General features: G+C 36.0%; 1 protein-coding gene and 1 pseudogene across 4 annotated transcripts in view; both read right to left on the reverse strand.

Annotated features, from left to right (window-relative positions):
* LOC107665216 (rhotekin-like) overlaps positions 1-12,736 on the reverse strand; it is a 16,964-nt pseudogene extending 4,228 nt beyond the window's left edge.
* Positions 12,737-15,858: 3,122 nt separating this feature from the next.
* The window catches only part of LOC107665243 (transcription factor TFIIIB component B'' homolog), a 17,129-nt gene continuing 8,117 nt past the window's right edge, over positions 15,859-24,870 (reverse strand). Inside the window, exons 12-28 of one of the 4 annotated variants that reach the window (XM_016456049.1) lie at positions 24,371-24,419; positions 23,554-23,719; positions 23,294-23,400; positions 22,482-22,848; positions 22,051-22,182; positions 21,797-21,833; positions 20,613-20,705; positions 19,846-20,503; positions 19,418-19,554; positions 19,062-19,207; positions 18,661-18,950; positions 18,321-18,474; positions 17,863-17,896; positions 17,657-17,749; positions 16,922-17,324; positions 16,376-16,601; positions 15,859-16,290 (exon numbers count right to left, since the gene is read on the reverse strand). In XM_016456049.1, coding sequence (XP_016311535.1) covers positions 16,201-16,290; positions 16,376-16,601; positions 16,922-17,324; positions 17,657-17,749; positions 17,863-17,896; positions 18,321-18,474; positions 18,661-18,950; positions 19,062-19,207; positions 19,418-19,554; positions 19,846-20,503; positions 20,613-20,705; positions 21,797-21,833; positions 22,051-22,182; positions 22,482-22,848; positions 23,294-23,400; positions 23,554-23,719; positions 24,371-24,419 — 3,182 coding nt within the window. In that variant the 3' untranslated portion in view covers positions 15,859-16,200. Of the gene's footprint in view, positions 16,291-16,375; positions 16,602-16,921; positions 17,325-17,656; positions 17,750-17,862; positions 17,897-18,320; positions 18,475-18,660; positions 18,951-19,061; positions 19,208-19,417; positions 19,555-19,845; positions 20,504-20,612; positions 20,706-21,796; positions 21,834-22,050; positions 22,183-22,481; positions 22,849-23,293; positions 23,401-23,553; positions 23,723-24,370; positions 24,420-24,870 lie in introns of all 4 variants that reach the window. The other 3 variants (XM_016456048.1, XM_016456050.1, XM_016456047.1) reach the window with 3 other exon arrangements.

Consider the following 24,870-nt stretch of genomic DNA (forward strand, 5'->3'; position numbering starts at 1 on the left):
GAGAGTGTGTCTGAACCCCGAACGTTATCAGGAAGGCTATTCCAGAGTTTGGGAGCCAAATGCGAAAAAGCTCTACCTCCTTTAGTGGACTTTGCTATCCTAGGTACTACCAAAAGTCCAGAGTTTTGCGACCTTAGGGAGCGTGATGGATTGTAGCGTGGTAGAAGACTAGTTAGGTACGCAGGAGCTAACCCATTAAGGGCCTTATAGGCAAGTAATAATATTTTGTAACTGATACGGAATTTAATAGGTAGCCAGTGCAGAGACTGTAAAATTGGGGTAATATGATCATATTTTCTTGACCTGGTAAGGACTCTAGCCGCTGCATTTTGGACTACCTGTAGCTTGTTTATTGAAGATGCAGGACAGTATATAACAGTTTTTTAAAAAATACAGAAAGTCTCTGCAAAGTCCCTTTCTATATTGTCTTTTGTCGCGCCGCTAGCGAACCAGCATGGCAGCGCCGCGGGTTTTGCTCGGGGATTGAACCTGCGAGTGGTAAGTTTTTTTGCACGCCAGTTTAACATAGTAACATTTATTCGTAAACATGGCGGTAACAAACTTCACCACGGTAAGCTGTGCTATCATTTCATTTAATAAACGACTTTATCAGCTTATTGAATTACCGAATTAAAATGATTTTGACGAGCAACGCTTATCTTATATTAGCATTAACTAATGTGAAATTTTGTTCAGGTGTTAACGTTGGCAGAAGCCTATTGAGAAAATAAAATCGTATGTAGCTAGGTTAAACCATGGGTTAAACAAAAGTTTTATGGCCGCCTTTCTAGTTTTAGCATTAGTTTGTTATAGTTTTTTTAATGGAATTCAAGATTTACTCACTGATCTATATATAATCTCTGTTTTAAAGGCAACTGCAATGAAGCGTCATGAAAGACATGAGCATTCCAGCAACGCTGAGACTGATAATTCATGCTAAGAGAAGAACTTAACTTTTTTTTTATGTTTATGTATTTCATATGGGGTTTGCCTTTTAAAAATGTGTAATTTCTTCTTGTTTTTCAGGGAATACATTTCTCTCTCTAACAAAGTGGATGGTGAGCAAAGGTGGTGGCCTAATTTTTGGAGCAGCACCTGGGTTTTGAAGATGCTTTTTATGTATTCTTTGGCTGCTTATATTTTTCCCCCATTATTTTGCTGTTGCCTAAATATTCTTTGTGAGGATAAATCCAAAGAATACAGCACTTGAAAAAAGTCATAAGACAGGAGAAATTGTAAAGATGCACTGTTCCAGCATTGGAAGACTGTGTATTTGTAGTGTTATATTTGCAAGGTTTTAAATAAAGAATTTGATATTTTGTAATAATTGTGTCTGTTTGAATTGAGTGTCAGTAGTACCTATGTATGATAAAAAATGAAATGATATATAATATAATATAAATATTATCAAATCTACTGAAATCTATATTCAAATTAATGAATTACTGTAGTATACTGATGATTTTTTTTCAGTAATTGCACTGTACACGATTACAGTACCATGTAGTTACTGTAAAACTGAAATACAGGTATGGTACTGTAAAACCCTTTGAAATGTCTAACACTGATTCCTTGTCAAGTTCAAAAACCCACACACTACTTTGACAATAAGAGAAGATACATTTTAAGAGAAAATATTTTCACATTCATTTTAGGCTTAACAACCAACAAAGGATATTGGCAGGGTATATATTGTACATGACAAGTCACAATAAAAAAAAAAAACCATGGACATTTTGTAACAACTTGCATTGCATCAAGTAGGCATAATGACCTAGAACAAATCCATGTGACTTTTTGCCCCGCAGAAGAAACTAAGTCATATAATAATTATAGTATTTTAATTTTTGGATGAAACCTTCCTTTAATTTTAATCTGGTTTTCTCCATTTAATAAAAAAAAAAGTCAATGCATTACAGAAGTGGTTTATGCAAATGAAAAATTATTTTAACTAACAATATTTTATAATCTCACTCTTTGTCTCTCTCTGACCTACTTTGGCTCATAATTTACTGTTTTTTATACTTTATTCTCATGTTCTTGTCCTTCATCAGTTCCTCTGCTTTTAAGAGCGATTGGGGGGGAAAAATCAGTTTGATAGGGCTTTTTATGTCAGTGATGACAACACTATCCTTCAAGTGTATCAGTTCCTCATACCTCAAGAAAATGGTTATGCGCATGCAAATATGAACGCAAACCTGTGCGATTATGCATGTTTAATTTTATGAAATGATCTCGTTTATCATATCAGCAGATCATCAGAACGTCCTCGTTGAACTTTCTTATTCTCAGGACAAATTGTTGAAAAATAAAGCTCTTGCAAATGAAACCTCACCATATCTAACTGTCGCAGTCACTGTATACCAATAAAAGTGTGTTGCGTACAAAGGAAGTCTTTGCTTACAATAGCTTTAGGTCACTAGGGAACTTAAAAAAGCGGTTATGCAAAAAGTAAAAAAATCTAGTTTAAGCCTTCACCTTCCCAGATATAACAGCAGATTTCACAATAGAAAGAGTAAACAAGTCAAGCCTAACTGGTCTCAAAACCTGTCGCCAGCAAACCAGATTTGAAAACAACAAGGCTGGATTCCTTGCAAAGTTCAAGGTCGCATGCAAATATTCTTACAAGTTCAATACATGTCACGCTGCTACTACTGTGAGGGAGCACGGAGTGAGGAACGAGGAAACCAGGAGTACCTCAACGCAGGAGACTTTATTGTAACAAGGGAACCAGGATAACACACGTAGAACATGGAGACATTCACAATACCGGACAACGGAACTCAACACAGGGACCACTATATAAACACAGGACTTGATGAGGGGAAGATGACAAACACCTGGACCTGATGAAACAATAAACATAGGAAACACCTGGGACAAATAATAAACAATCAGGGAGCAGGAACAGGAAGACCAAATAGGGGCATGGAAACATAAACATGTGACAATACCGTTAAACTGTCACTTATTTTAATCAGTCAAAGACTTTCTCTCATTTGTGTGTTTGGGATAAAATACTGTGGCTCTTTCAGCTAAATAAACCAGTTCAATGCTTAGTGCTAAAACTTTGGACTAGAGAGCTAAACTGTAAAAACTGTAAAGCTGCCTTTCTGTGGAGGTAAACTTTATAATCCAAACATCTTGAATGACCTCTCCATATTAAGCAAACACATAAGACAATATATAATGTGTACACCATAAACAATACTAATGAAACAGGAGGTAATAATATCTTGCACTCATTTCAGTACGGGACACTAAATTATCTTCAAAGATAACTTATTTTAAGACATCCACCCACATTTGTTTGTTTCTCTTTTGTTCAAGAATGTAACTTGGTTTTGGCATTTGAAATCAAAAGGAAAGTAAAAAGTAAATCTCTAGGGGTGTAAATTTAATTTGATTCCTTCTAATGCAACATCAATAATCTTGAAATATGACCTTTATATGATTTTATTTTTTTAAATTCCATTAAATAATCAATTAAGATGGACAATATTTGAACATTCACAAGCTTAATTGCAAAATGGACTGCTATGGATAACCATTATACTGTATTACTTTATTGATATTATGTTACATATAACACTCCCATTCCTGATCACTCACTCTTTGTTGTATTTCAAGTGGCCTATATGTTTAGGAATGTAGGCAATGCTGTGCTGAGTAAGTCCGTCATTGTTCTTTGTTTTGCCTAAGATACATTTGAGGAAGATTTCTTATGAATGAAGTTTATAAAGTTGCTGAATCAAAAATGATACAAATCACTTTTAAATCAAATTGACAAGCAATGAATTGTGAATAAACTGATCTTTTTTTGTAAACCAAAAGAGACCCATCTTTTTGTAATTTCTTTCTAAATATAATAAATCTCAATTATGGGATGGATTAATGCTTAGTTGCATATAAAAAAGCAATACTTAACATTTGCCTTGCTAACTTGTCTGTATGGTGCTAACTTGGTTAGCCTAGCTAACTTGCCTAATACAGTTTCATAAGTTCATATAAAAAATTCACCTGAATTTCTGAAGAGGGAAAAGCAGAATTACAAGACAACTTCTCATTCTGTCATTCCAAGTATAACCAAAACTATGAGGACAAAAAGCAAAGAGAAAAAAGCAATACATACACAGCCAAGTACACACCCCAAGAAAGTGAAAGACTACATTTTATCCAACACAACTTTAAGGTTGGTGTTAAGAAAACCAGTCTCATTATGGGAACAAAGCAGGCCTGGGATCCTATCTCTGTTTTAGAATTAGGCCTGTAGGTACTGAACCGGCATCTTTAAAGTCGGCATGAAACGGAAGTTGCGATTGTCTTTTCTTCTCTGCTGTGACGTACATCCAAGTGAAACGGCATCTGAAATGAGAGTGCAGGACTTGATTTCAACCTTCGGGAATTGATTGGATCGTTGGAAGTTGGGGCATTTTTGGCGCCGACACCCTAGCATGAATAAATGTTTTTATTTATTGAGGATGACGACAACGATCAACAGCACAAAACATGCCTAAACAGCGTGCGCGAGACAGAGACTGCTTGAATGACTGAGCGCGTCCTCCAGAAGGTTGTCATATTCATCAAAAAAAAAAAAAATTAGTTTGCGATGTTCTAGGAGTAATGTTGTTGTAATATCCTAATATCTTTTCAATGTTTAAGGGTAACGTACTCCCTTATGACTGGTGTCAGTGCTATAAAGTGAAGCATCAGCTTCAGCTTTTCCCCGTTGTTTATTTCAAACGTCACTGATGTCTCTGTTGGCAGTTCCAGATAGCTCCGCCCTTGCGCCATAGCTTGTGACCGGAAGAGTAGAGGAGTTGTTTTAAGGGGGAGGGGAGTTTAGCGTTTTTGATTAAAGATTAGGAGGGTACATGAATTTAAAAAAAATAATGAAGTGCACGGATAAATTATTTATAATAAACACTACAATATTCCATCAAAAAATAAGAATAGTCCATTTTGATTTCATGCCGACTTTAAGAGTAAGTCTATCTGTGACTGCAGGAAACACACACAGCAAATCAGAGACAGTGTTGTTTGCATACCACACATGTCAAAAAGGGAATTTTGTTCTTCGGTCCCTACAATAAGGAAATCTGCAATTTGACGAAGGACACTGCTGTGATTTTTTTTTTAGGATTTCCGTATGGACACCAGCGGTTGCATGTCAGCAAAAAAAAAAAAAAAATGGGGTTAAAGTTTTTATCGAAATTGTAGTTCAAAACATCCTATAAAAAACTGACACATAAAATTACATATATATATATATATATATATATATATACAGGTGCATCTCAATAAATTAGAATGTCGTGGAAAAGTTCATTTATTTCAGTAATTCAACTCAAATTGTGAAACTCGTGTATTAAATAAATTCAAATAAATGAACTTTTCCACGACATTCTAATTTATTGAGATGCACCTGTATATATAATGACAGCTGGAACGATAGAAAGTGATCTTGTGCATTCTGGGAACTCTGGTACTCACTCATGTCATAGAAATGCTGCCAGAAGGCTTCCATCCAGTAATGTGTGTCTTCAGATGTGTGTGTGAGAATCGTGTATGTGGTCTCATCGCCACTCTGGTTTATTATGGTGATACTGTGAGTATGTAGAGCCGGATCTCTCTCTCTGGCACGCACACGGGTGTCCTAAAAAGCATGTATGCACACACTTGATTTCAAGACCAGGTGTAAACAACAATTACAATTGCACAACAATTCATAGTTTGTAGCACGTGGGGTCAATGTAGTAAACAACTTCCAAAACTATGTATGCTGTGGATTTAACAATGGATTTAAAATCACGTGCAGCACATTACATATCCTCTTACTGGAAAAACTCAGGTAACACAAATATTATCAAAGACAACTTGGCCCTCTGTTGACTACAAGATGCAACTACAACTGTTCTATGAGAGCAGTGTATCAATCATCCAAATACACTGATACTCCTCACCTTATTAATGGGAATAGTGAATAGCGGTGTCTCTAAAGAGTCTGTATCGCCTTGCTGCTGGTAACATTGTAACATTTTCTGACCCATTCAGGACACTGTAGACATCTCTCCAGTCTTCAGGATTGGTCTCTGACTTGGGTAGAAAAATACATGAAAGGTGAATGAATAGGGAATTGGGAAATATTGGTTATTTATTTTTAATTACAATAATACATCATCTTTTACAAACCCGAATTCTGAGTTTTCCACACATAACAATTTGAGTCATACAGAGAGGCTGGGCTACGAGCCGACAGCACACGTTACCATAGAGTGGCAACCAGAACGAAGACTCCTCTAAAATGCAGATGAAACAGATAAAAACTAAGCCAGAACGGATTAAAACAAACATGCTATCATGTGCATAGAGATACAGTGCGGTCTGAATTAACAAATTTTAAAAAATCCAAAAACCTTGTTAATGAAAATGTTGGATTCAAAATCTAATTTCCCAGAAATTTTATTCCCATTTTTATTTTCTCAGACTTTTGGACTCAATATGTAAACACAAATTCACATATAATAGGCTCTGTTTAAAAAGTTCTGAAATATTCCATTAAAAAGTGCAGAATCAAGAGTTTTCCAACCTGTGTCTGCTATTGTCAGGTCATGGGTTCGGAAAGAGTTCTGTACGTGAACTCACGAGGCAAGCATGTGCTGGTCCGAAGGGACAACACGGCGACCGTTACGTACATCAACCGACAAGGTGGTCTGTGTTCCCGTCGCATGTCGCAACTCCTCCTTTGGAGTCAGAAGGTTCTGAGGTAATTTCGTGCCATTCACATTCCGGGTCTGCTCATTCCGACGAGCTGTCACGAGCTACGCTCCTGGGAGAATGGAAACTCCATCCCCAGATGGTCCAGCTGTTTTGGAGACGTTTTGGAGCCGCTCAGGTAGACCTGTTTGCCTCTCCAGAAACCTCTCACTGACAGTTGTTCTACTCCCTGACCGAGGGAACACTCGGCACGGACACACTGGCACACAGCTGGCCGCGGGGCCTGCTCAAGTATGTGTTTTCCCCAGTGAGACTTCTCGCACAGACGCAGTGCAAGGTCAGGGAGGACAAGGAGTAGGTCCTGCTTGTGGCGCCGTATTGGCCCCCTTGGACCTGGTTCCCCAAACTAATGCTCCTCGCGACAGCCCCTCCCTGGCAGATTCCTCTCCACCCTTAAAGTCTATGTCGCTGCGATTGCTGCTAACTATGACCCTGTGGAAGGGAAATCGGTAGGGAAGCATGATCTGGTCATCAGGTTCCTTAGGGGGGCCAGAAGGTTAAATCCTCCCCGGCCCTCCTCTATACCCTCTTGGGACCTGTCTCTGGTGCTTAAAACACTACAGCAGGGCCCATTTGAGCCTTTGCAGTCAGTCAAGCTAAAGTTTCTTTCAATGAAAACTCTGCTCCTGCTTGCACTGGCCTCCATCAAGAGGGTAGGGGACTTGCATGCATTTTCAGTCGACGATTCGTGCCTAGAGTTTGGGCCGGCTGACTCCCAGGTAATCCTGAGGCCCTGGCCCGTCTATGTGCCCAAGGTTCCCACTACTCCCTTCAGGGATCAGGTGGTGAGCCTGCAAGTGTTCCCCCCAGAGGAGGCAGACACAGCCCTAGCTTTGCTCTGTCCCGTCCGAGCCTTGAGATGCTACGTAGACCGGACACAAAGCTTTAGGACCTCAGACCAGCTCTTTGTCGACACAAAGCTTCAGGACCTCAGATCAGCTCTTTGTCTGTTACAGAGGCCGGCAGTAGGGGAATGCCGTCTCTAAGCAGAGGATGGCCCAATGGATTGTGGATGCCATCACCCTGGCTTATCAGGCACAGGGTCACTCTACTAGGAGTGTTGCATCCTCCTGGGCGCTGGCTGGTGGCGCCTCGCTGACAGATATCTGTAGAGCTGCGGGCTGGGCCACCCCCAACACATTCGCTAGATTCTATAGCCTTCGTGTGGAGCCGGTATCCTCTTGTGTTCTCACCTCAAACGGGTAGAGGCACTGAGAGGCCCCGGCTTCGGGTCGGCTTGCAAAACAACTCTAGAGAGTCCATATAGTAGGCCCTGTTGAGTTCCTCCGTCCCCTCGGCAGCCAGACGTGGCGGAGCGACATACAATTTTAAAATATTGTATATAACATGATATATAAAATATATTAAGATATAATCAATATTATAATATATAATAAAATATTTTGGTAACACTTTTTTAAGTACCAGTTCTCACTATTAACTAGTTGCTTATTAGCATGCACATTACTAGTATATTAGGTGTTTATTAGTACTTATTAGGCATTTATTAATGCCTTATTCTGTATGACCATATTTTAGATCCCTTAACCCTACTCCATACCTAAACTTAACAACTACCTAACTATTAATAAGCAGCAAATTAGGAGTTTATTGAGGCAAAAGTCATAGTTAATAGTGAATATGTGTTCCCTAAAAATAAAAAATAAATAAATAGTAAAAGCCTTTACTGTCACTTTTGTTCAATTTAATGCATTCTTGCTTAATAAAAGTATTAATTTCTTTCAAAAACACATCTTAACGATCTCAAATTTTTGAATGGTAGTGTATATTTACCAAAATATATCCAAAAAAATTTTTTTTTTTTTTTTTCGGTCAGACAACAACTAAATCTAACAACTAAACTAATCACCTACTAGAACTAATCAATATTACATGATGAGATTTTAAAGGACATTTTTGAAAAAATTCTAAAAATGTGTAATAAAGACCATTTTAGAGAGGACCATTTCCATTTTGTCCATTCATTTCCGAGAGATAAAAGTAAGAGCATCTCACAATATCACTGGTTCATCGAAACAGATGTCTGTGAGCATCCTGTCCACTATTACGAGATCCGTATCATGAATCTCTGTCCCCACCTGCAGCAAACAGAACACAGCGCACTGGTGCAGCTCTGAACAGAGAAAAGAGGCACAGAAAATGAGAAAATCAGTAAAAAACGGACTGAATTTGTAGGCATGTAGATTTCGCCACCTTGGAATTATAAGGTTCTATTTGCATTCTGAGCGGTTTAGTGATATTGAGCTTCAAAGTTTTTGCATTCCATATACTTTGTAGATATTGTAGAACATTTTTGTTTTCTAAATAAAATGTCCCAAAATATTCACAACAAAACATCACATAATGTAAATAATTTGTCACAGACTCAATTTTGACAAAAATGTCAGATAGAACCTTATAATTCCAAGGTGACGATTTGTCCAACTCACCTCCTTTGTTTTTGAAATACTCTGAGTCTTTCCACATGAGAGGAATGCGAATATCTGAGGATAAGTCAAGCAAATATAAAAATAAAAGCAGTAACAAATCAAAGCAAATAAATAAGATATAGTATAGTAATATAGTAATATAGCAAGTTGTTGCATTTGTCTCTGTCTGTGTAACCTTACCTGAAATGGCTATTTTTCCAGTACAAGGTAATCGCTCATCAACAGACCCACCATCAGATGACCTAAAAACATGGAATCAATGGATCAGCTTCAGGAAACGAGGGTTACATACGTAACTGAGACGTTTTCAAACTTAAATGGGATCTGCAGCATTTTCGAAAGTCTCCGTTTTCGAGGGTCAAAAACACTGGAGTAGTGTAAATGACAGGCGCAACCGTAGCAAAAGTTATGTTTCAAAATGAAAACGCACTAGTGTAAACGTAGCCTCAGTTCTGTTCCAATAAAATTGATTTTAGAAAATTTAGAACTGACCTTAATTTGTTTTTTGAGTTGAAGTACACAAAAAAATAAAAAGAATCAAACAAAACTGATGCATTTTTAATAAATTGAGACCTTATAGTAAAGAAAAAAAACGTGCTCAGTTAAATTAAAAGAAAACTAAGAAACAAAGAAAATAATTTTCACTTGAAAACAGTATATTTTGCAAATATTTTACAAGAAAATTTCCTATATTTTTGTGCCAATTCTGTTTTTTTTACTTTATGTTCATGACTGTTAAGCACATCCATCCACTCAAATTCTTAATGGGTTCAGATGTTTTATATTTGAGTTTGTATGTAATTCATTTTAGGGTCAATAATGATTCTGTAATGTAATAGTTAAAACTATCCTCTCTCGATAGATATTTTGTTATTATTATTGTTAAAATTGCAGAACAAAAAATACAGGAAGTAAAATAAATAAAACTATAATGATGTATAATTACTTTACAATTAAAACAATTAAATAATAAGAATGAAAAAAAGATAATTTATTTTAAGTGGTGCTTTATTCTCAAGAACATAATGACACAATATATAATTCTATATAATATAAAAAATAGAACCCTAAAATGAATTATATATATATATATATATATATATATGTGTGATGCTTTTAAATATGAAAAATGACCCAGACATGTATTTGACAGGCTTCATGACATTCACCCTTAAAAAAAATTAATTGGTTTCAACATCTCTCACCATCCATCTCTTTAATTTTCTCTTCTGTGCTTTTTTGCCCTTTTTCTCAGACAGACTGAATTAAGAAAATAAACAGTCAAGGTGTGTCTGTCTGTACTGACAATCACTATGGATGTGTTTGTTTCTGTTTATGAACTGGTTTCGGCAAACGCAGCCCAAGTGTGAGACCGTTTCAACATTTAACAATCTCCCAGTGTCATGTATCTGTTTGTACACTGCTTTGGTATGTGTAATAGTATATACTGTATGTAATGACAAATATCCTGCCCCCTCACCGTACTGACAGAACAGGCAGAAGAACTGGTGATTTCTCCTCTGGGTGACCTCTCTCCCGATCTGGTTCCACTGCTGTGGGAACTGCATGAAGCTGCTGCCTCTAAAGATGCCATGAACTTCTTACTGGAGGCACTTCCCAGCCGGCTCAGCCTCGAGTGGAGAATCCCATGCTGAATTCCTCCTCCACACAGCAGCTGTAGCGCTCCACCCGCAGGTCAAAGCCTGGAGGTACGGCAGTGTTATGAAGACAGGATATATGGCAACTGGACTAAAACAACAGCTTTGTCATTTTATATTAGGTACAGAGATTTTAAAAATAAAATATTTAAAATTTACACACTACTACGGTTGATTTTTTTAATGTTTCTGAAATTTTTTTTAATGATAAATACAAAAATAAAAAAATCAATAAATTATATATATATATATATATATATATATATATAATTTTATATGTCCCCACCTGCAGCAAACAGAACACAGCGCACTGGTGCAGCTCTGAACAGAGAAAAGAGGCACAGAAAATGAGAAAATCAGTAAAAAACGGACTGAATTTGTAGGCATGTAGATTTCGCCACCTTGGAATTATAAGGTTCTATTTGCATTCTGAGCGGTTTAGTGATATTGAGCTTCAAAGTTTTTGCATTCCATATACTTTGTAGATATTGTAGAACATTTTTGTTTTCTAAATAAAATGTCCCAAAATATTCACAACAAAACATCACATAATGTAAATAATTTGTCACAGACTCAATTTTGACAAAAATGTCAGATAGAACCTTATAATTCCAAGGTGACGATTTGTCCAACTCACCTCCTTTGTTTTTGAAATACTCTGAGTCTTTCCACATGAGAGGAATGCGAATATCTGAGGATAAGTCAAGCAAATATAAAAATAAAAGCAGTAACAAATCAAAGCAAATAAATAAGATATAGTATAGTAATATAGTAATATAGCAAGTTGTTGCATTTGTCTCTGTCTGTGTAACCTTACCTGAAATGGCTATTTTTCCAGTACAAGGTAATCGCTCATCAACAGACCCACCATCAGATGACCTAAAAACATGGAATCAATGGATCAGCGGCTCTGTTCCAGACATAGTGAGCTGCCTACACAGGCAACATTTTAAGTGCACTTGCAAAAGAACAACAGATAGGCATCATAATTATGTTATACTTTATTCTTTTCTGTTATTTTTTTATTTATATTTATTTCTTTATTTTTCTTTTCATAATTGCAAGATATAAAGTCCGAATTGTGAGATATAAAGTAATAATTGCAAGATCACAAAATTACAACTCTGAGAAAGAAATAAGTCAGAATAGCGAGATGTTAACTTGCAATTACAAGACATAAACTTACAATTCTGAGAAGAAAAGTCAGAATTGTGAGATAAAAAGTCGCAATTACCTTAAATTCTTATTCCATGGCAGAAACAAAAAACGGAATTGTTAGATGTAAACTCAGAATTCTGAGAAAAAAAGTCAGAATTCGGAGTTTACAGTATATCTCACAATTTTAAGTGTATACAGTATCTTGCAATTCTGACTTTCTTCTCACAATTTTTTATCACAATTTTTTAAAACCCTAGCGGCAACGGGCTTCCGTAATAATGCCAAACTATATGGAAATCATTTGTGAGTTGAAAAGTTTGGTATGAGGAGACACTGAGTTGCTATTTATTCTATTGCTATCTATTCGATCCAACTTATTAAACTTCCATTCCCCAATCCAGTGACTCAATGATATACCTCCGTTCTGCTCTCTGCATGGCCTGGGCTTCCTTCATGCGCTGCAGCTGGGTCATGAGGGCCAGTATGCGGCTGTTGGATGTGAGGAGAGTCTTGGAAGCTTCCAGAGCCTGATCTCTCTGAGAACATGCAGCTAAAACCTTACAGGCCCCCTCTCGGATCCTCACCTCCCTCTCGATCCGTCTCTGAACCTCACAGTCCTGCAGAGAGAGGAAGAAAGAGCAGTCATAACCTCAGACGACACACCCAGAACCATTCACTGACCGTCTGATGCATATTAAAAGAAAAAAAAAAAATGCCAAAAGTTTCAATCTGGTTGGCTGGAAATTGGAATAGATAGACCTACACACATACCAGCAGTGTTTACAGTGGCTTAGAGTTTGTTCATGATCCACATCATATGACCTTATTGTCAAAAACATACAGGAAAAAAGCCCTGAACCCCAAAAGCATGTCTTTTGTTCCATGTATTTAAGTTCATTTAAGATAAAGCTTTAGCTCCAGAGCGTGCTACAACATTCAGGGTATTTTGTAAGTATGTTAAGCCGTTTGTATAGATTAGCATGAGACGTTTTGTTACATGGGGTTAATTTGTCACATGCCCAGCTAACTCAAATTGACTTGCTTGTGGAATTCAGCAAAAACTAAATGTATCAGTTGCATTTTAATAAATTGAAAATTTGTCTAAATAATATTGTTACAATTAGGGATTGACCGATTATCGGCCTGGCTGATATTAAGCATTTTTATGGTTGTCATTATCTGTCATTTTCAAAACCGATTTTCTGATAAAATAATTTAAAAACATTTAAAGAAAGTTTTTGTCAGAGTCCTTGTTATTCTTAATTTTGACATTAATTTTAATTTTTACACCAGACACATATATCGGTTCAAAATAGTGGTTATCGGTCTACTTGATCTGCAATAAATCGGTATCGACCCTGAAAAACACATATCGGTCGACCCCTAGTTACAATTACTGTCTGAATAGCAGTGTTGTATTGTTAACTAAAACTACAAAAAATATTAGACGAAAAAGGTAAACTTATAAAAATATAAACAAACATTAAAAATAAAATAAAATAAAACTAAAACATGACAAGCAAATAATAAAATTACTAAAACTTAAACTAAAATTAAAATATTTTAAAATATAAAATATAAATATAAAACCTACTTCAAAATATAAATAAGTTCTAAATACTACCAAAACAACACTGCTTAATAGTCCTAATTCTTTCTTTTGATTCTTTTGAGATTCATCCCAATGTGCCACAAAATTTGCATTCATACAAACCACAGCCTCACGTCTGGTCACACACAACCAAACACTATGCAAAAGCAGATGAGAGCTCTGAAAACATTCAGCCAGCAAGAGAACCAAAGTTGAACACAAAGAGCTAACCAGCACTACAACAAAACCCTCTGTTGGTTTTCTATTTCTGAATGCATTCACCATTTATAGTTGGCATATATTAGCAGGCAGTAAAATACCTCTTTCATCTATTCACATCCTCTCAACTGTGACGTAAAGCACCACAGTTATGTAAGAGGGAGTAATCTAAGTTGTGAAGATTAACACAAATAAGTGCACATTGATGTTAATAAATAAGCAATCTAAGGGTTTATCCATCAGGTATGAATGGATTACTCATAAAAATCAAATGAATGAAAGGAATTTACCAATGTAATTCTCAATTTACACTGTCCTCAAGCTGCAGTGGAATATGTGTCAAAGAATCTAACAAAAAGATTAGATAATGTGGACATTAAGAGCTGATACGGACAGTAAACTGGTAACGTTTGTGCTTTGGGTTCACAAGTACAATGCAACTGTAATGCAGGATGAAAATAATTGTTCTTTTCACAGAAAAGTGAAAGCACTGGTAAACTGACCCCAACACATGCAAACATCTGTTATGACTGGCCTGCAATTGTTACCTTATAGCTGCAAACTTCATGCAATCGGAGTATAAGTGGATTTTGATGTGGGAACAATGAATCTTTTATGTTTAAATATGAAATTTCTTGACTCAAAGAATAATTTCAGTGTGGTTTATGATGCATGATTTTGCATTTGACAACATCAGCCAATTCTTAATTGTGCATTTAAAGAAAGAGTTCATCAAAATTGAAAAAATTAAAAACATTCTGTCTTCATTTGATGCATTGAAAAGACTATTAAATAAAACAATTTCTTCTTGTTACTGCATGCTATAGCTTTTAAAAGGCTTGAAATACATTGCATAATTGACTGATTTTATAATGCTTTTTGTCATTTTGGAGCAGCGCACTCCTTAATCACATTTATTATATCGACAAGAGTGCCCAAAATATTCTTTAGAAAATGTCCTTTTGTGTTTCACAGAATAAAGAAAGCAATACAGGGTTAAAATGACATGAGGGCAAGTAAATGAATGGTGAACTGGCCCTATAAATGTTCAATTAAACAAAAGCACTTACTGAAGATGGATCTCGGCACACTTCCAAAGAATAGGACGCATGCATTTGCTCTTAAACTATTAGTCACTTACTAATAGTAGGTTAAAGCATGCTGGCACTCGCTCAATGCCTGTCTGCTCTGATGACAGCGTGCACTGTGTATTGACTTGAAATACCCTCAGGGTCCTGTCTATGTCTAAGAACAATTTCAAACAGGCTTTTGTCTGATTCTAATACATTAATATGGCAAATTGGCTAATTCTCATTACTCTAAAATTCTGCCCGGAAAAACTGCCCTAATAAAACTGTCATTACTTTGCTCTGCTTCAAACCAAAAAGAATGAACGTCCTGGCCGCTAAACACCGCACATTTTATGTTAAATTTAATTGCTATTAGATTTTATTATATTTCTGTGCAATTTAAGCACGCTATTCATACACTTATCCACACAAGGTAGCCACAAAAGTGAGGTTACTACATTAACATTATGTATATATTATTTTATTAATCTAATAATTTTGTAATTTCTTAAAAATAAATTATTTCTCATATATTCAGGCAGATGGAAAACTGTTTGAAATTCACCCTTTACAACATACTGTAATTTTTTAATTAAAATATTTACAAAGACATACAAGTAAAACATTTGCTTGAGAACATTTGCATACAAATATGAACAGCATAAAACTGAACAAAGGTTAGGCTTTGTGACTAAAAGCTGAATACAAAAATGCTACAAATAATGTGGAGAAATGCATGGAGATAGCATGGAGCTAAAAACAGAACAGTGCTTATTTAAAATGGAGGTTTGTTTTAAAGCTGCTCATTAAAAAAATATAAAGAAAAGTCACTTTCCAAAAAAAAAAAAAAAACATACAAAAATGGCATTTTCTGATTTAAAAAACAAAACAAAATAAATATTAGCAATTGGTGTAAGAGAACTGACTGAGAGAAATTAACATGTTGCTGATTCGTAACTATAAATAAAATGCAAAACAAAAAAAATTCAGTTCAAACATGAATCGTATTTCAACTTTACTTTTACACAAAAGAGTGCAACTGTATCAAAAACATAAGTAAATTAATACTTTTTTTTATCCTTAAATCCAAATAAGACATCATGTTGACTAAGTTACTGAGGTACGTTTTCACTGCATCTCTTCAGTTGTGGTTCTTCTTTGTAAAATGTCTTGGTAAAAACTTCACATATTCACATGTCTATACACCCGCCTGATGTCAAACTATATTTCTGACTGTTTGGTTAATTGTGACTGGATCGTTATTCCAACCTTTGACCTTAATCCATGTCTTCTAGTTCATCAACTTCAGTAAAGATGTCACTGAAAAAATACTTCGAGACACTTGTGGGTTCTTCATCTGAGTTCTGCTGAGTGAAGAAAGATCGAATCCAGTTTTACTAATACAAATATACAAAGTGGCCATAAGTACTGCAATATCTGACCGTATGATACCTCGATGACAGACGCAGTGGTGAAAGCAGGGGTCGGTGAGGGCCGCTTTACTCCAGGGATGGTTGCAGTGGTAACAGGACCAGCCGCTATCCGTTTTCTCTCAAGACGTGCGGTGTTGACTGCTGGTTTTGGGGGGCCTGGTTTGGTCCCTCGATAAGCTGCTGGGGGTCCTTGTGTACTCTTACAAGAAATGAAGGACAGGAACCCCTTGGGTCTTCTACCAGGTCTATAGAAGATATCCAAATTAATAAAAATGAATGCCAATGGTAATGTCAAAATATCTAGAACATATTTGTCAGGAATAAAATAAAAGGCAATATCAATTAACTGTCCTGCATCATATTTGCTGAATGAAATCCAATATTTGTTTCTTACTAATTTCGGGGTGCTGATTCCAAAAATAGTGCTCATTTTGCTACATATACATACATATATACATACATACATACATACATACATACATACACATACATATATATATATAGCTCTAGCACGTCTCTCTCTCACACACACACACACATTTAGACAAATTTTAGAGCCACTCACCTTGTAAGCGGCCCACTTGTGGCAATAGGCGTGATTTGACTGACACCTTGCAAGTCTGATCCACTTGCTAACTCAACTGTCTCTTTGCCTGAGAGGTCCACTTTTCCCATGATGCCTTGGGAGGGACCCTCCTGGACAGACGCTTCAGGGACAGGCGAACGAGTATTGTCGCTGGTTGCAGAATGATCTGTAGTTGCTCCTCTGTCTGAGATTGTGGCTGATATTGAGTTGTTGGTTGATGAAATGACAGCAGGCACAGTTTGCTCTGGAACTGATCTCGTCTCTTGTGTTGAAATGGGTAATGAGGTAGTTTGTTTTAAAGAAAGCGCTGCTGTGTCCTCTTTAGCATCAACACCTTGAGCATTTCTCCTTGAAACTGGGATGGGTTTAACTGGCAGCTTTGCTAAACACAGAAGAAAGAGCTCACTGGTAAAACCCATGTTATTTCTTGTAATCTTGCTTTAAAAAAACAGACAAATTACAATTAGAGGAAAGTAAATTTATTTTATGGATTATTTCAACATTGCTAATAAGAAATGTTTCTTGAGCAGCAAATCAGCATATTTGATTTCTAAAGGATCGTGTGACACTGAAGACTGGAATAATGGCTTCTGAAAATATTTCACAATATTACTGTATTTGTAATCAAATAAATGTAGCCTTACTGAGCATAAGGGACTTCTTTCAAAACATCAAAAAAATTTCTCGCCCACAAACTTTTAAACACTCTTTTACCTCTCCTTGTTCTTTCAGGTAGTTTTCTTTTCTTCTCCAGATGTTCCATATCATCAGTCCCCTCTGCTACAAGGCTTTCCAATCCTTCCACTACTAGCACATAAAGAAATTGGGTTATAGGGCAATGCAATGCATGAACAGATGTTACAATCTGTGCCATATATGCTCATTTTTAGAGTATAATGATGTGCTGCAAATATTCTCACCATGATGTTCTGCCTGACTCTCATCTATGGTACTCTAGGATGGAAATGGCCTCACTATTAGTCACATATCAGCATTTATAGTGCTTAAAGTCAAGATAGGGCTGTGCAATTAATCGCATGCGATTGTCATGCGCATCTCGTCAGTAAAGCCGGTTCTGTGATTAGTAGTAAATCTCCATCACCTGCTTTCAGATGGAGCGGCATTTAATACACAGAGCCGTAGTTCACTGACAATTAGGCAATACCGCGTTCATAATTGAATGAGATTCATCTGCGATTTTGAATGCGATATTGCCTCGCTTGTCAGTGATCTACGGCTCTGTGTAGTAAATGCCGCTCCATCTGAAAGCAGGTGATGGAGATTTACTACTAATCACAGAACCTGCTTTACTGACGAGATGCGCATGACAATCCCATGCGATTAACTGCACAGCCCTAAGTCCAGATGCATGTTTTACCCCCTGAGATGTGGAGGCTGGTGTCTTGCGTTTCAATTCTCCTTTCACTGATTTGCCCACAACCATCCATTCACTTTTCTTTTCCTCATCCTCTGACACAGGAACTAAAGCATCTGTGATCAGAAGGTGAGATACCTCCCTGCTCTCATTAGCACTGAAATTAGGAGGAATGGAGGAGAAAAAGAATCATTAGGTAGAACATGGAAACATCTGCAAGTAAGTGAATGGTTTATTTGGCTAACAAATTCTCAACCAGGAGAAACAAGGACAAAACTCACAACATCATTCGAATGTTTATTCATTTCTCTCCAAGTGTTTTACGGCATCAGATAAAGTGTACCTTTGACCATGAGAATGCGACTCGGGCGCTGCTGCAGGTGGGAGGGGCTCTGTACGAAAGCCCACCCCCTCATCTAAGGTGGGTGGGATTTCTGTGAGAGACAGTATAAACACAGGTTCCTGGGGCATGGGCTCAGCAGATGTGTCTTCTGATTCACATCCAAAACGATTCACAGTGCTGTCTTCAAAAACTTCCTCAGGATTGGTTCTATGGTTCTCATCCAGCATGACTACAGTTTTCTGTCTGGACTTGTTTTCAGAAACAACTGGCGGGGTGACATCTTTGACGGTCTAAATTACAGAGACATAACACAAGATACTTATTATATGTCCTTTTTGTAATAATTATACCTGTCGAGGGTTAAAAAATATAATTTAACACAAATTTAACAGGTATTTTACCTGTGCTGATTCAATGCTCGATGTCACCACTTGTTGAGCTGTGCTTGTGAATACATCAAGTTCTGTGGTAACTACCGCGCCCTCTTCAGGACTTTTAGTGAAAGTGTTCGTGGAAGACTCGGCAGCAGGCGGCTTTTGATTTAATACTGCAAGGAAACGTTTTGTTTTGAAATGTTGTTTTGACATTTCTGCTTGTTTTTTTATTTTAACAATCATATCACAATCATGTAAATGAGAATGTAAATATATATATAAAAAATATAAATATAAAAAATCTATGCAAAATATACATTTAAAAAGATATAGATAGATAATAGATATTACATAATAGCGGCTCGGTTTTTATATTGTCTGACCTGTTGTGGTTGATGTGGTGCTGTGTTGTGTCTGTGTGCGCCTGGATGTCTGAATCAGGTTTGGTTTAGGTTTGGGTCCGCGGCACCTCCTGACAGGTTTAGAGGGCTCATCTGATGTGCTCTGAGACTCACTCACACTGAAACACACAACATACAGACATTTTCTTTTAGACAAATACACATAAATATCAGCCTCATTATGGAATCTGAACTGTTGCAATTAGAAGCGCTGGTTTTAGATATTCAAGGAACTATTTTAATTAACGATTCTATCCATCCTATTTATTGTATTTATTAATACAAATTCATTCAAATAAATTTAAAAATGATCAAATCACAAAAATGAGAACACTGACCAGTCAGTGAAAATACATAGACAAATAATTTTAAAAACTAAATAAATGAGCGATATACAACACTTTTAATACCTTTTAGTCAGCTGTGGTTCTAATCTCGCCCCTTCTTGTTCTTTTATATTTTCCTCTGTGATTATATCATCATTCTTTCTTTTCAAAGATGAGGCAGATCCATTATCTTCTTTAGTCACTGTTTCAGGGATGACTTTGGGACTGTCTTCTCTTCTTTCAGATGATGGATCCGGCTGTAGTACCTCAGGGTGGACGGTAGAGGAGTCTGGCAGGTGATCCACAGGAACACAGTCTTCTTGCATGGGTTGTGCTGCATTTCTATCCTGTTCTGTGGAAGATGGACACTTAGAGGTCCCAAAAGAACCTGTGACAAGTTCTGGACAGGTTTGCTGCTGTCTGGTTCTCAGATCTTGACCAATATTGGGTTTGGGTTTGGAGAATCGACCTCTTTTACTTGGTGGAACCTGTGTCTCATGTTGAATGGGACGAGGATGATCTTCAGTTGTCTGTGATTTGATAGGTTCCTTATTCTGGGTGGGGGTTTCTTCAGCAGAAGGTTCTGGAATAAAAGCTTCATAGCTTGAAAGTTCAACGTCACTTTTCATCTCTGACTCGCAGCCTACAGAAGAATCGGACATGACGGCTGTTTCTGTGATAACTTCCTCATGGACGACCTCTTCATGTACAATGCTTGACTGTTCAACGATATCATTTCCACCTGAAAAAGATTTTGATGAATCAATAATCTAAGGAAGATTTCAAATTTGATTTGATGGAAAGTGTTAATCTAGATTGAAGCAAATAAGAGGGTTGAAGATATTTCTCACTTGTACAGGGCATTTCTGATGTCTGGATCATCTGAGCTGAGTTCCCGATGGTCAGAAGAGTCTGGGCGGCTTCATTGTTGATCTCTTTACATACTAAAAGAAAGATGTATAAAAAAAAAATTTACCACCAGAATAGTAAAGCTTTTGGGTAAAATACTTGCATTGCATGTAGGGTGGGGGGATGTAAGTTAAATTTAAATCACACAATATTCTTAAAAGTTTGGATGATAACATAATATACATATTCTTAATGTAAAAGTAATTAGAAAATACTGGAAATAATAATAATATATAATTTAAAGTAGGAACAACACATTTATTACTGTTTTTATTATTATTATTATTAGTTAAACAATCATGTAAATTGTAATAAAACAAATCATACATATTAACATAATAAATTAATGAACAAATAAATAAACTGTTTTATTCAATTAAAAAATTAGACTTCTATCAGTGCTTTTTTTTTGCCCAATTTGATCTCATAAATGCTTTTTTCATTATTTGAACAATAATGTAAATTGAAATGAAACAAAATTATCATAAATAAATAAATATATATTTTTTTTATCCAAACAAAAAACCAGGCTTGTATATGTGCATTTTCGCTTAATTTGATTTTATAATTGTTTTTTATTATTATTATTATATCAACTATGTACATGGAAATTAAATTACAAATTATTATTATTTTTATTTTTTGACAGTAAACTGTGCTTCTATCTGTGCATTTTTGCCCAATTTGATTTCATCAATGCTTTTTTCATTATTTGAGCAATAATTAAAAATTATCATAAATAAATACATTTTTTTTTTAATCCAAACAGAAAACCAGGCTTGTATATGTGCATTTTTTCACTTAATTTGATTTTATAATTGTTTATTATTATTATATCAACTATGTACACGGAAATTAAATTACAAATTATTATTATTTTCTTTGTTTCTTTTTTTTTTTTTACAGAAAACTGTGCTTCTATCTGTGCATTTTTGCCCAATTTGATACTGGAATATAACCTTTCAGTGCATACTGGAGACCTTATTGACTACATATGATAACTAGACATAAATGCATGGTTAATCCATATAATAACAATTCATGTGGCAGTTTTTTTAGTTCATCGGATCCATATGTTTTTCCATGTTTGCAGGTGGTAGGAAAGCTTGAGAGAGTTTCACCTTACCCTCCATGTGGTCTGGGTCAAGGAACTCAATGACGTCCTTCAAAACAAATCGGACACAAATTAGTACCATCTCATCAAACACTACAAAAACATTCCAATTCCAAAGTGAAGAAACTAGATTCAATTTCACTGCAGATGACAACAAAAGCAAAATGTATGTGCATTCATGATGGACACCGCAACATGTACCAATTTACCAATGAGGAAACAGAGGAAGTGTCAGATGTGACAGAGATGATGTTGGGGAGACTTACAACAAGCAGGTCCAACTGGTGTTCACAAGGGACAGGACCGGCAGGCACCGTGGCCTGCTCATATGACAACTCGGAGCACAAAGCATTCTGGGATGTGCCCAGGATATCAGACACATTCACAGAAATGTCCAGCTGGGAGCCAATGGGAATGAGTGAAAAAATAGGGAAGGACAATGAAAGGTAGGAGGGTTGTGAGTTTATGATATGACATGCAGAAATTAATACAAACAAAATGGCAAAACAAAAATGAACATCACTCTTTGAAAACTAACCATAACAACATAATTTATGCAAAAAAAGAAAAGAAAAGAAAAACTCAATCAGGCTCAAGCAAGGGAGTTTATGAATGGAACAAACACACTGATGGCAATAATATGTGATGAAGGTGGTCCCACTAGGGTCCTCTATCTTATTATAATACATAAACATACCTCTTCCATGGTTTCTACCACCTCTGAATTAACAGGCGGTAGAGGGCGTAGACTCATTGGCACAAACGCCTGGTTTTCCTCTTCAGGATTTGAAGGAAAGTCTTCCTGGCTCAGGACAGATTCTTCTCCCTCCTCCTCCTCATCATCTTCAGTTCCAGAGGCCAGTAAGGTCACCAGCCTAGATTTCCCCCTCCTAGGCATGCCCTGTTTCAATCTGGGACCTGGTTTTAATTTAGCTCTCCGGCCAGGTGCCTTGATGTCCTGACCATGAAATTTGGAAGACACAGGAAGATCAGAGAGCTCTTCCTCATCTTCCTCTTCCGCTGCCTGAATTACATGCTGAGAGAGCTTAGGGATCCTTCCTGACCTAAATAAAAGAGAAATAATAATTAGCATGACTACCAAAACTGAAAGAACTAAATTAACTAAAACTATTTAAAATAATTTTTTAGTAATTGAAATAAAGCTGCAACAAAACAAAATATAAATATTAAATGAACAACTTGTTGAACAACTTAAATGAAATTAGAAATCTTGCCTAGGCAACTAACTGAAATAAGTTCAGTTTAAGTTGAAGTACTAAAACTAAATGTAAATAAAAATACATTAAAGATAGACAGCATTGTTTAAAAAAACTAATAAAATTGACAAAAGCACATACAATTACTAAAACTAAAAAATCAAACAAAAAATCTAAATATAAACGCTAATTTAAAATATGAATAAATACTATAATAACAAAAAATACATTACTAAATAATACTAAAAAAATGCATAGTTGCGTTGAGATTCCTAAACAGTCATTAAAGTACCTGGTTGGTTTATTGAATATCTGTTCTTGTACAGCACTCAGGTCAGGTTCTTCCTCTAAATCTTCCAATTCAAGGAGAACTGCAGACTGCTTCTTCTCTTTTATAGCCTAAAAAGAAAAAGAGCGAATTATACAAATTTTGTCAAGATAAAACAGGCTCTTCTGTACAAAAATCACACATTAGTGTACTGTATTACTGACTTTGTACAGTAATACACTAACACACATAAAACTAATGCATCAAACAGCTGAAAACATCACCTTGGGGGACTTGTCCACTTTACACCCCTCCCTGGCTGAGGTCCTGTCCTCTTGGACATTGCCTCTGGGCACAGGGTGCCTGCTCCCCCATCTGCAGCTGAGATTCGGGATCGCCCTCTGGGGTCGACCTTTGAGCTGAGCCGGTTTAATAGCAGGACTCTTGAATCTGCTAGAGAAAGTTTAATTTTCAGCCCCCAAAAATGGTCTTATAACGTAAATTAAAACTGCACAAGTAGTGCAGAAATTACATTACTTTTCAAAAGCTTGGGTTCAGTAATAATTTTTTTCAAATAAATTAATACTTTAATTGGGCAAAGAAAAAAACATATTTTACATAAATGCTGTGCTTTTGAACTTTCTATTCATCAAAGAATCATGAAAGAAAACTAATCATGGTTTTAACAAAAAAGCAGCACAAGTGTATTCGGCATTGATAATAATAATAATAATACATTTTTCTCAAGCACCATATCAGCATATTAGAATGATTTCTGAAGGATCATGTGAAACTAAGGACTGGAGTAATGGCTGATGAAAATTTAGTTTTGCTATCACATGACTAAATGGCATTTTAAAATATAATAAACTAGAAAATAGTTATTTTAAATTGTAATAATATTTCATAATATTACCGGTTTACAGTATTTTTGATAAAATAAATGCAGCTTTGGTGAGCATGAGAGACATCTTTCAAAGACATTCAGTAATCTAAGCAACCCCAAACGTTTGAATGGTAGTGTGCAAGTAAATGCATCTTTAAATTGAATAATGTGAGGTATCTGTAACCTTTCAATAATATATTTGAGTTCATTCTTACCTGTCATCAGAAGTAAGATTTTCACACTCCTCAGGTTCATCTACTGCAGCTACAAAATATTGAAAAAAAAAAAAAAATGTAAATAGTGAATTAAATATATATTAAAAAAAAAAATGCATAGGCTGTGATTTCCAATTCAGCTGGACTTTAACAGGACAACGAAAGTGATTTTATTTTTTTCAACTGTTCCATCTCAACCCCTTAACTGTCACTCACATTTTTGAACATAGACATGAGAGTGCACGATCCAAACTTAAATTTTTATAATTCATGAACGAAAACATTTTGTAACATGATATTGATGTACCATTTTCATGGTAATGCAATGTTTGATTTTAAAATGGGTTTCAAGGGATGAATTTTGAGATTTAAAGTTTTCAATTGATATATAATTTCTGATGATTTCTAAAGTGTGATAGAGAAAAAGGCAACAAAGAAGACTTTTTTTGACAAAGGTCAGAACTCCTCTTACGATGTAGATTTTTGAGGTGCACTCTTGT

The sequence above is a fragment of the Sinocyclocheilus anshuiensis genome, unplaced genomic scaffold (assembly GCF_001515605.1).
Source record: "Sinocyclocheilus anshuiensis isolate Anshui unplaced genomic scaffold, SAMN03320099.WGS_v1.1 scaffold587, whole genome shotgun sequence".
Taxonomy (NCBI): domain Eukaryota; kingdom Metazoa; phylum Chordata; class Actinopteri; order Cypriniformes; family Cyprinidae; genus Sinocyclocheilus; species Sinocyclocheilus anshuiensis.